Source organism: Leptidea sinapis, chromosome 7 (assembly GCF_905404315.1).
Source record: "Leptidea sinapis chromosome 7, ilLepSina1.1, whole genome shotgun sequence".
Taxonomy (NCBI): Eukaryota; Metazoa; Arthropoda; class Insecta; order Lepidoptera; family Pieridae; genus Leptidea; species Leptidea sinapis.
The window spans coordinates 3773246-3785577 of record NC_066271.1 but is presented as its reverse complement, the minus strand read 5'-3'; the positions used below and the strand labels follow the sequence as shown (position 1 = coordinate 3785577).

Genomic DNA, 12332 nt, shown 5'->3' with positions numbered 1-12332 from the left:
GATGGACCGACGATCTGGTCAAGATAAAAAAATAGGTTGGATGAGGGCAGCGCAGGACCGATCGTCATGTCGATCTTGTGCGCGGAAACGTAACAGTTCCTACTGTACGCCATACTGAGTGGTTAAAAATACACCTTGGTCTTTCTAGCAAGACTGCACCTGGTTATAAGGCACTACTTAATAACAACTGAAGATAAACCTTCGTCTAGCCCAGATATGAAACCAATGGACCACAAATCATGGTTGGTTTAAAAAGACACAGCATTCTCCAAACGGCATGGCTACATCGATTAGGTTAAGAAATCTCAGAAAATGCAGTCAATGGAATTCCAATGAAAATTCGCCTTGATTCGTAACCTGATACATGAAGACGATCAAAGCTTAAGAGCCTTTTAGGCCGGCACTGAAGTCAATTAAAAATGGAGTTCATTTTACTTATTGCTTAGACGTCAATAAATAAATACATATTTATTTGTTCCAGAACTAATGACCAGCCTATAATAACCTACATATTATATTTAGTCAATCATTCTAGTAAAAAAATCAAAAATATTTACCAAAAGCTCTCTTCGAGTTAATATTGCAAATTGATTCCACGAGGGTGTTGGATATGTACTTTTTAAAGCTAATAAAATTTTATTTGTAGGGTCTTCTTTAGGAGGCGGCAATGTAGTAAGACATATTTCATCACCTTTGGCCATTTTAAAATCTGTAAACATAATATTAACAACATTATGGTTTGCTAAATCGTATTGAATAGTAGAACTGACAAAAAATTCTTAGCACTGAGGTCAAAATCACCATCATTATATCAAAATAATTTTAAGTTTGAAGCATTGCGGTCTGTTCACAAAGAACTGTCTTCTATATTTATATATATGTTCTTACCAGCCTTCTTAACTTCCTTTAGTAACAGTTCAAGAACACAATGTTTTGACCGCGCTTTGAATACAACGTCACGCAATGACAAAGGGTTCAGTGAAAAATGTCCAAATTACAGCATATCCAAATTTAAAAAGGATGGAGTATTATATAGATAGTATTTAAGTAAGGGCCCCTTCAAATAATCAAAATTGTGTAGGTAATAAACTTGACGTTTTTAATCATTTTTCTAAATAATTACATTTCAATTGGTAAAACAAAATGTTCATGCGTCGTGTTTGCGTTCTAGGTTCTAATGAGCGTATACAATAGACTTTGAACATAACATCCACGAAATAAGGTGTTAATTTGAAAGAATGTTTTAATGTTATCTGTATAAGTTAATGCATACGTAAATACACCGCCATTTTGACATTTTTTGATGGTATTAACAGTAATACTTAAGGGCGCTATCCCAAGAAATCGCCAATATAGCGCATTATTGAAACAATTTCTTGACGGTTTATATAAAGCTTGTATTTTTACAAACATAATTATATATCTACAGAATATGAGAAGAAAATTAATTTTATTCTTTACATTTCTATTTTTTATAGACAGTGCGAAAAAACTCACAAAATTACCCCTAACATTTACAGTTGGAGCCATGTTAATAATTAAATCTACATAAAAATTGTGCGAAAATTTATAAATTGTACACCAATACTAATTAACATGACATAGTATTGTAAGATTTGTAAAAAAAAATTAAAAATGCTTCTAATTCTGAATTAAAACTATGGCGATCTTGTGCGAGAGAGGTAACCTAGCTCCGCTCGATTTCTCAAGGCCATCGGCTCGGTCCCCAGCCTTAATACGTAAGTAACCATACTTCTCTGGTAAAACTATAATAAGCGAGGTTGGCATTCAAAACTCACCTAAAAAAAATAATTTATCTTCAGTCTCGTCTCTTATAGAATTAATCCATTTCTCTTTTTTACCATTTTCTGAGCTATTGACTAGGTGCACTTCGTTATCACCGCAAATTTCTATAACTAAAAGTAGACAATATAAGTTATCTTTATAATAAATCAAGTATTATTAGTGTAATTACTTAAAATCTAATTTTACACGAAAATATAACCGAACGGATCGTAATCTAGTAAAGCGTGTTCTTATCCAAGTGTGGTAAGATTTCTTGAGTTATATTTAATCAGTGGGAGGGTCCTTTGCATAGGATGCCGACTAGATTATGGGTACCGTGGGTGCCGGGTACTATTATGGGTACAGCAGTAATATGTAAGCATTATTGTGTTTCGGTCTAAAGGGTGCCGTAACTAGTGAAATTACTGGGCAAATGAGACTAAACATCTTATGTCTCAAGGTGACGAGCGTAATTGTAGTGCCGCTCAGAATTTTTGAGGTTATTCAAGAATCCTGAGCGGCACTGCATTGTTATGGGCAGGGCGTATTAATTACCATCAGCTGAACGTCATGCTCGTCTCATCCCTTATCTTCATTAAAAAAAATCTAACGGAATTAACACTCAAGAAAACTAACAATATTTGGATAGTTATGATTTTCCGCACAATAATTCCTAATTCAATAAAATAAAATATTTTTCAAAGGAATAAAAATCTGGTAGGAATTATTAAAATACTCAGTTATATTTAACACTTGTTATCCAATAATTTCCAAATACTAAAAAGAAAAGGACGCTGACGGACAAGACACTGGAAATTTAACGTAAAAAATGTTTCATATTTACACGGACGGCGATACAGATAGCTACACGCTTTTGACAACATAAACATGAGCTTCCCTGTGCGGTGTTTCCGGCACGATACGACATGGGTACCTTCACAAAAAGCGCGTAAACCTTCCTTAAAGGCCGGCAACGCTCATGTGGTTCCTCTGGTGTTGCAAGAGAATGTGGGCGGCGGTGATCACTTAACACCAGGTGACCCATACACTCGTTTGTCCTCCTATTCCATAAAAAAAGACGCAAGGAAGCCTTCTACTTAAAAAAAGGAAACTATTAAAGGGATAAGAGTTTAAAAATTCTGGTTACAAATTTAATTCGAATAATAATTAATCTCAGAAGTGAGGGATATCATATTATAATAACATATAATTAAGATTTGAAATCGTAGTCGTAAAGAGCGACATCTCAAGTTAATTTCCTAATATGCAAATATTGGGGTTGAGCAGGTTATCAACTGTTAAGTAGAACCTGTAGATGGAGCCACAACCTGAGAGTTGAACTAGATATACCATCACAAAAATGTGTATTAATACTTTTTTGTGTATTAATCCTAGAAGTGGGGGTTATCACTTTAAAAACATAACAAATTGTTTAGATCCCCAAGAGCGACATCTCAAGTTAATTTCCTAATATGCAAATATTGGGGTTGAGCAGGTTATCAACTGTTAAGTAGAACCTGTAGATGGAGCCACAACCTGAGAGTTGAACTAGATATACCATCACAAAAATGTGTATTAATACTTTTTTGTGTATTAATCCTAGAAGTGGGGGTTATCACTTTAAAAACATAACAAATTGTTTAGATCCCCAAGAGCGACATCTCAAGTTAATTTCCTAATATGCAAATATTGGGGTTGAGCAGGTTATCAACTGTTAAGTAGAACCTGTAGATGGAGCCACAACCTGAGAGTTGAACTAGATATACCATCACAAAAATGTGTATTAATACTTTTTTGTGTATTAATCCTAGAAGTGGGGGTTATCACTTTAAAAACATAACAAATTGTTTAGATCCCCAAGAGCGACATCTCAAGTCAATTTCCTAATATGCAAATATTGGGGTTGAGCAGGTTATCAACTGTTAAGTAGATCCTGTAGATGGAGCCACAACCTGAGAGTTGAACTAGATATACCATCACAAAAATGTGTATTAATACTTTTTTGTGTATTAATCCTAGAAGTGGGGGTTATCACTTTAAAAACATAACAAATTGTTTAGATCCCCAAGAGCGACATCTCAAGTCAATTTCCTAATATGCAAATATTGGGGTTGAGCAGGTTATCAACTGTTAAGTAGATCCTGTAGATGGAGCCACAACCTGAGAGTTGAACTAGATATACCATCACAAAAATGTGTATTAATACTTTTTTGTGTATTAATCCTAGAAGTGGGGGTTATCACTTTAAAAACATAACAAATTGTTTAGATCCCCAAGAGCGACATCTCAAGTCAATTTCCTAATATGCAAATATTGGGGTTGAGCAGGTTATCAACTGTTAAGTAGATCCTGTAGATGGAGCCACAACCTGAGAGTTGAACTAGATATACCATCACAAAAATGTGTATTAATACTTTTTTGTGTATTAATCCTAGAAGTGGGGGTTATCACTTTAAAAACATAACAAATTGTTTAGATCCCCAAGAGCGACATCTCAAGTTAATTTCCTAATATGCAAATATTGGGGTTGAGCAGGTTATCAACTGTTAAGTAGATCCTGTAGATGGAGCCACAACCTGAGAGTTGAACTAGATATACCATCACAAAAATGTGTATTAATACTTTTTTGTGTATTAATCCTAGAAGTGGGGGTTATCACTTTAAAAACATAACAAATTGTTTAGATCCCCAAGAGCGACATCTCAAGTCAATTTCCTAATATGCAAATATTGGGGTTGAGCAGGTTATCAACTGTTAAGTAGATCCTGTAGATGGAGCCACAACCTGAGAGTTGAACTAGATATACCATCACAAAAATGTGTATTAATACTTTTTTGTGTATTAATCCTAGAAGTGGGGGTTATCACTTTAAAAACATAACAAATTGTTTAGATCCCCAAGAGCGACATCTCAAGTCAATTTCCTAATATGCAAATATTGGGGTTGAGCAGGTTATCAACTGTTAAGTAGATCCTGTAGATGGAGCCACAACCTGAGAGTTGAACTAGATATACCATCACAAAAATGTGTATTAATACTTTTTTGTGTATTAATCCTAGAAGTGGGGGTTATCACTTTAAAAACATAACAAATTGTTTAGATCCCCAAGAGCGACATCTCAAGTCAATTTCCTAATATGCAAATATTGGTGTTAAGCAGTTTTTCAACTGTAAAGTAGATCCTGTAGATGGAGCCACAACCTGAGAGTTGAACTAGATATACCATCACAAAAATGTGTATTAATACTTTTTTGTGTATTAATCCTAGAAGTGGGGGTTATCACTTTAAAAACATAACAAATTGTTTAGATCCCCAAGAGCGACATCTCAAGTCAATTTCCTAATATGCAAATATTGGTGTTAAGCAGGTTTTCAACTGTAAAGTAGATCCTGTAGATGAAGCCACAACCTGAGAGTTGAACAAAGCATACAAGATTTGATGAACGATACGTCACTCGAACGGTTAGCTCAGTTGGCAAAGCACTCGCACGGAACGCGAGAAGTCGTGGGTTCGAGTCCGTATCGTTCATAAAATTTTGTTTTCAAATTTTATTTGTGTATCAATCCTAGAAGTGAGTGTTATCACCTTATAATCATTTAAACTTTTAAATGTAGTGAACATATTATGTCCCATAAGCCGGTATCTAGACAACTTCCTCTCGTGACATATGTAGTTACCAAGTTGGAGCGATCAATTGTAATCGCCTAATGTGGACTTCCTGCACTTTGTAGTCCGAGACGAGATCTGAATTAACTCAGTCATTCGCCTTTTGGTTAATGCTGGTTCGGTTACTAATGCTAGAATTGAGGTTAATGCTAAACTGGAGCACGGGGTTACTTCAACTTGCATTAAACACTTCGTACATGCTCTCTCATAATATAAAACAACAAATATTTCGAATGTTATTCTAATAATATTATATCTCGATGAAGAGCTGTCGTTTAGTCCCTGGTACGAGGGACAAAAGTGGCCGATTCTCTCCCGGCAAGACGACCTTTGTCCCTCGTACCTGGGCCTAAAACCGAGCTTTTCATCCAGGTGGGGAAAAAAATGGTATACGCACCACGTGAGGTAAGTAGAACATTGTCATCCGCGGGTGAGAATAACCTACTTTTCTCCCTAGGTGCGTTATATACTATTATATCTTACAAATACAGCTAAGATTATGTGACAAGACTAACAATAATGATGGCAAATAAAAGAGACTGTCTTAGAGCAGAGTGGAAACTTAAATAAAGTATTATTTTTTATAAAATCCAACGCAATAGAACAAATAATCCCATTTACATAGAATCTATAACTCCTCATAAAAATCTCTCGGTAGATTAGGGGGGAAGGAGGGTCGAAAATCGCCAAAATCGCCTCACCTAATTGATGGATGACCGATAAATTCACATTTTTGCTGCTCAAAACTTTAAATCTTCTTACTATTAAAACTTACTACTTAACAATAAAAAAATAACTGATCAGTCCGTACTTCCATTAAAACAAAATTAAAACTAGCTTGTTTAATTATTATCATAACACACGTTTCTTATCTTGGTTTTGAAACGTATATTTTATTGTGGTTTATTTAATTATTTGTATGTATTTTACCTTAAATACGAAATTTTAACTTAATAAATATAATTGTTGTTTATCATACGAGGAAGTTAAATTTCAATATCAGAGTTCATTACTATGTATATTATAATTGCATTTATAAGTTGGGATTATATTTCTTACAATTGTTAAATTTTAAAAATAAAATTTACTATGTACTTCAAGTTACAGTTAATAAATTCCTCAGAAACATCTTCAGAGACTAACGGGTATAAATATTAACAACCATTAGTAACGACCTCGAATTATAATAAAAACAAATTGTATTTAAATAATATAATGTGCCTGTGACTTAGTTATTTAATAAATTGGACTTGTTGCTGCCGTAACACTAACACGGTCATAGAGTATATTTATACACAGAACGGACTACAACTACAGATTTACAATTTACCATAAGGCAACACATTGTAAACAACGTGGGCTTCCTACAATTTTTTTTATGACAATAAGGCACGATACTTCGCGTGCCCATTACAATGCAGTGCTGCTCAAGATTATTGAAAAACCCAACATTTCTTAGCGGCACTACAATTGCGCTCGTCACCTTGAGACATAAGATGTTGTCTCATTTGCCCAGTAATTTCATTAGCTACGGCGCCCTTTAGACCGTAACACAGTAATGTTTACACATTACTGCTTCACAGCAGAAATAGGCACCGTTGTGGTATCCATAATCTAGCCGGCTTCCTGTTCAAAAGAGCTATTGAGTATATGATACACAGAACGGACTATAACTATAGATAAGTATTTAAATTTATAAACCAAGTTTACGTAATCTCTGACTTTGACGTGATAATTCGTATAAATCATAGAACAAGTATAGTAACTAGACATCGGTTTGGCGTGGCCAACATGAGACAAATAATATCCTATATATATATATAGGTACAATAGGTACATAATAAAACATAAGTGTTCTTTCACTATCACTTTTACATTGACAAAGCAGCATAGGTTAGGATATTAAGAGAGTCAAATCGTCCTTTGATGCCAACCTACAGAACAACGCTTCATCAAAGTATCGCTAATGTTAATTCGAGGTCGTTACTAATGGTTGTTAATATTTATACCCGTTAGTCTCTGAAGATGTTTCTGAGGAATTTATTAACTGTAACTTGAAGTAGATGGTAAATTTTATTTTTAAAATTTAACAATTGTAAGAAATATAAACTTATAAATGCAATTATAATATATACAGTAATGAACTCTGATATTGAAATTTAACTTCCTCGTATGATAAACAACAATTATATTACTTATTTTCATTGCTTAAAAAATTTAATTTATAAAAAATTTAGAAATATAATTTTTTCAGCAGATTTATTTTAATACTATAAATCTATGAACGCCGGCTGCACTCACGAAAAAGTGTCACATTCCGACTGAGCCGAGCGTGCAAGCGAGAGCATGGAGCAAGCGAAAGAGAGGCACCAAAGCGTTCGGCTTCTGACGTACATATCTCTCTTTCATGTCATTGACCGACGTTGTTTTCCAATTAAATTATTTTTTAATACAAAATAATGATATTTCAGTGATAATAATTCAATTCAATTTATAAAAGTATTATATTTTTCATAAATGTTTTCTTATTACAGTAAAACGTAATATCATCGTCCGTAAGCCGATCTTATAGACTTTTTTTTTTTCAAGTATCATAAGCGACTTTCCTAAACGGCCGGCAATGCTCCTGTGATTCCTTTCGCATTGTAAGTGAGACTAGTTTGTACTTCTTTTATATATAAAATATAAGACTTAAGGCCTTTAAGGAATGTAGGAAGTAGGAAAGAATTTGTAGCGTGTCGTGCGAAGATGGAATTCAGTGGCAGGAATCAGGTGAAATAGCTCTTTGGAACACTCCCAGTGATAAATGTGGTAGAAGAGTCACAATCCAGCCATCCACAGAGCACTGGGTCCCCGACAATTCAAGCTGCTCTGCGTTGCACGCGGTCAAATGGATCGAGCTGATACTGGGGTGCGCCAGACCAGAGATGACAGCAATACTCCATGTGTGGCCGGACCAGCGCTTTGTAGAGCGCTAGAATGTGGGCCGGTTGGAAGTATTGGCGCGCTCTATTAATGACGCCCAGTTTCTGCGAAGCCAATTTGGAATTGGCAATTGCTCGAGATTTCGAGACCCAGTATTCCGATACCAGACGAGGAGTTAAAAATGCAAAAAATTATCAAAAAGAAGTATCAATTTAAATCTCATTTTTACTTTTGATTTATAAAAATTCGAGACAAAAAACGATATTATTAAAATATTTTTTTGAAACTTTTCCACTAAAATAGCTCTAAGACAAAAATATAATATGATTCTAGGCTTGCCGATTGCTTTTAAAATAAATACGTTTTCCTAGTTCTCCAACAACACATAACAACTAGGAACTTATTTAAATTTTTGAACTTTAGAACCATTCGTTGAAGTAAAGTAATTGATTAGTGTATGGCTTTAATAAAACACGTTTTTCTTAAGAAGGCTAATCAACATCATCAAACAGTTATCTTAGAGGAAGTGTCGCATTCAACGAGATATATTTGTCCGAACGAGGAGTTCCGTCAAACCTATTCCGTCAATGCGGAATCGCCTTGATATCTATGGTTTTTACAACAGGAGTTAATATTTTGAAACTGATATGGAATAATTGACTCAACTGGATTTAAAATACAGTCTCAAATAAAATTTTAAAAACAAAATTTTATGAACGATGCGGGCGTCGAACCCACGACCTCTGGCGTTCCGTGCCAGTGCTCTAACCAACTGAGCCAACCGTTCGAGTGACGATTCATCATAAAATCTTGTATGCTTTGTTCAACTCTCAGGTTGTGGCTTCATCTACAGGATCTACTTTACAGTTGATAACCTGCTCAACCCCAATATTTGCATAGTAGAAAAATGACTTTAGATGTCGCTCTTGTAAATCTAAACAATTTGTTATGTTTTTAAAGTGATAACCTTCTAGGATTAATACACAAATAAAATTTGAAAAACAAAATTTTATGAACGATGCGGGACTCCAAACCACGACCTCTGGCGTTACGTGCCAGTGCTCTAACCAACTGAGTAAAGAAAACTAACCGTTCGAGTAAAGTATCGTCATAAAATCTTGTATACTTTGTTCAACTCTCAGGTTGTGGCTTCATCTACTATTTCATTTCTTTTTTATTTGTGTATTAATCCTAGAAGTGAGGGTTATCACTTTAAAGACATAACAAATTGTTTAGAATTACAATCTCAACAATAGAAGTAAACTCAAATGCGGATCATCGTCATAATTCATTGGACAAAGGTTATCAAATAAGTCCCATGCATGTTGATGCAGATATACAGTAGTGTTGGTAAAAATTCGTATCATAATCAACTCACAGTAATCTACTGGATTGTGGTAAGGTGGGCAAACCAGGCCGATATCTTTCAGGTACGGTACCAGCAGCTGAACAGGCCCCATGTAGCCACATTGGCCATTTACGATGGCGTAGAGCCGGTCCACCATCTCCAGGAGTGCTGCTGAAGGCTGGTGTATTGTGATCACAACCGTTCTGCCCTGCCTCGCCAGAAGGTGGAGCAAGTACATTAGCTGCTTCGCTATTGAACTATCCAGACCACTGAAACATATAAGAGTATAACATAAAAAAAAGCCCGCTGAGTTTCTTGCGCCCATTCTTCTCAGGTCTGAGGCAGTCTCGTTTGAATGGGTGGTAGTTTTTAACGTTCAATAAGTGATTTTAAATCCTATTTTGAATAAAAATATTTGAATTTGAATTTGAATTAGCACACAGTAGGGACAGATTCTTACGTATTATGTATTAGCATGATTTATATCATTTACATTTATAATAACACTAGCTGACGCTGTTCTGTCAATAGAAAAAAAGTGTGTGTGTACTTATACATACGTATGTATGCAAGAAGTTATACTTCTTTGGCAAAAATCCTTAAAATCATTTATTCCTTCTGATATTCTGATATTTGACGGCCTGTATAGCCTAGTGGTTAGCGATCCTACCTACTAAGCTGGAGGTCCGGGTTCGAATCCCGGTAGGTGTAAGCATTTATATGATGAATTTGGATGTTTGTTTCCGAGTCAAGGATGTTTATATGTATTTATGTATGTTTAAGTAAGTATATTGTATTAAATATATCGTTGTCTTGCAACCCATAACACAGGCTATAATATATGCCTAATTTGTGGCAAGATAATTTGTGTAAAGTGTGTCAATATAATTATTAATTAACTATAATTACTTGTATACATAATAGTGTATGTTATATGACTATGACAGATGTGAAAATGTTGAAAAAAAAAAGTGTGTGTGTACTTATGTATGCACGCAAGAAGTTATACTTCTTTGGCCCAACAAAGCAAAAAAATATTTATTCCTCGTGCTATACTACGTTTGTAGAAAGAACAATATTGTAAAAATCTTGCAAAGATGGCTTTGACAATTAATTATTAAATAACGAATACGGCTGTACGGGATTGAACCCCTTGCCTATCCTAATTGTGGACGAAGAAACCAAATAAAAAATAACAAATGTTGCAAACGTCAGAAAATTTTAGGAACCAATTTCAACCAGTTACTTTTGTGTTACAGTGATGCGCGCGCATCTTAAAATTTCACTCTCATAATTTTTTTCATAACGCGCCTATAGAACTATAACTTCAAAAAATATGTTTTAGGAATTCGGCAATAATGCAGTCTAAAGCCATAATTATTTTATTAGTTAAAAATGAAACAATGGATATATTATGTTACTATGTATTGCGGAATTTTCTATAGACCTATATATGAAAATTTATTGAAGTAGACGTTACTTTGCGGAAATCCATAATTGTCCAAATGATTTAAGTTTTCTTTAGTGTTAATTCCGCAAATATTTGTTTTAAAAAAATTCGACACGTGTTTCGCCTCTACACGATACATCCTCAGGACGTGTTGACTCGCCAAAATCTGGCACGAGACTCAACCTATATAAGATAGACAATTCCACCATGAAATATGTTATATCTCAAAGGGCTAGACAGCGTTTTCGTTGAAAGCTCTAAGACTGCTTATATTTTTTTTCCACACCAACAAATATCGTTTATGTATACAAATATGTATCAAAAACTTTACAAAATATATACTTCAACCTCCCTCGAGAACAACGCTGTCCATTGGTGAAAACAGCATGAAAATCGGTGCAGTAGATTTTGAATTTATCGGGAACGAACAGACAGACAGACGGGCCGGGACATTGTTTAAAAATATGTAGTGATTACATTTGCATTCAAAATACTTAAACACAAATGCCTGATTAGTGTTTAAGTGTTTTGAATGTTGATAGCGGAACGGCAAAAGTGTGTATAAAGACAATGTAAGCACACTTTTCTCCTTAGTCGTATGTCAACTGTCACTATCCGAATCAAATCTGAACGGAATAAATGTTTTACATTACTGCTTATTGACCGAGAATATTTAAAACAACTGAAGTAAATGCGGTAATGTATAGCTAAAGCAGTCGTGGCATGTTCCATATTTCGACTTTCCATATACGATGTGATTTGTGGATTTTATGATAACGAATATTATTATTATATTTTGATTTATGAAGATATATGTAGTATTTACAAGTTATTTCAAAATATTAATAAAGAGTTGACACAAATATCAGTCCCGTGTTTTAAACATCTGTATGTAATTTAAATTAAAACTATGTCGCTAGGAAATGTATGAATTATTCATACACACGAAATAGCCGTTGAATTGAATATTGAACTAACAAACTACATTTTAATTCATAATATGCTAAGGTTGAATAACCTGTGAATGCTCAAGCAATGTCAACACCATTTGATCGACTGCTAAAAGCTGAATTTTGATTAAATTAACTATTTTGTATTATATTCTTGTAATAATGACCCTATTTGAATAATTAATTTATGCCCAAGTTGAGTGAATAA

The 12332-nt window shown here is 34.3% G+C and overlaps 1 protein-coding gene across 1 annotated transcript in view; it reads right to left on the bottom strand.

The window, feature by feature from the left end:
* The window catches only part of LOC126965409 (ATP-binding cassette sub-family G member 1-like), a 68300-nt gene that overhangs the window by 5542 nt on the left and 50426 nt on the right, over positions 1 to 12332 (bottom strand). The window contains exons 5-7 of the mRNA XM_050809010.1: positions 9755 to 9993; positions 1800 to 1916; positions 558 to 709 (exon numbers count right to left, since the gene is read on the bottom strand). Of these exons, the coding sequence (XP_050664967.1) occupies positions 558 to 709; positions 1800 to 1916; positions 9755 to 9993 (508 nt within the window). The remainder of the gene's footprint in view (positions 1 to 557; positions 710 to 1799; positions 1917 to 9754; positions 9994 to 12332) is intronic.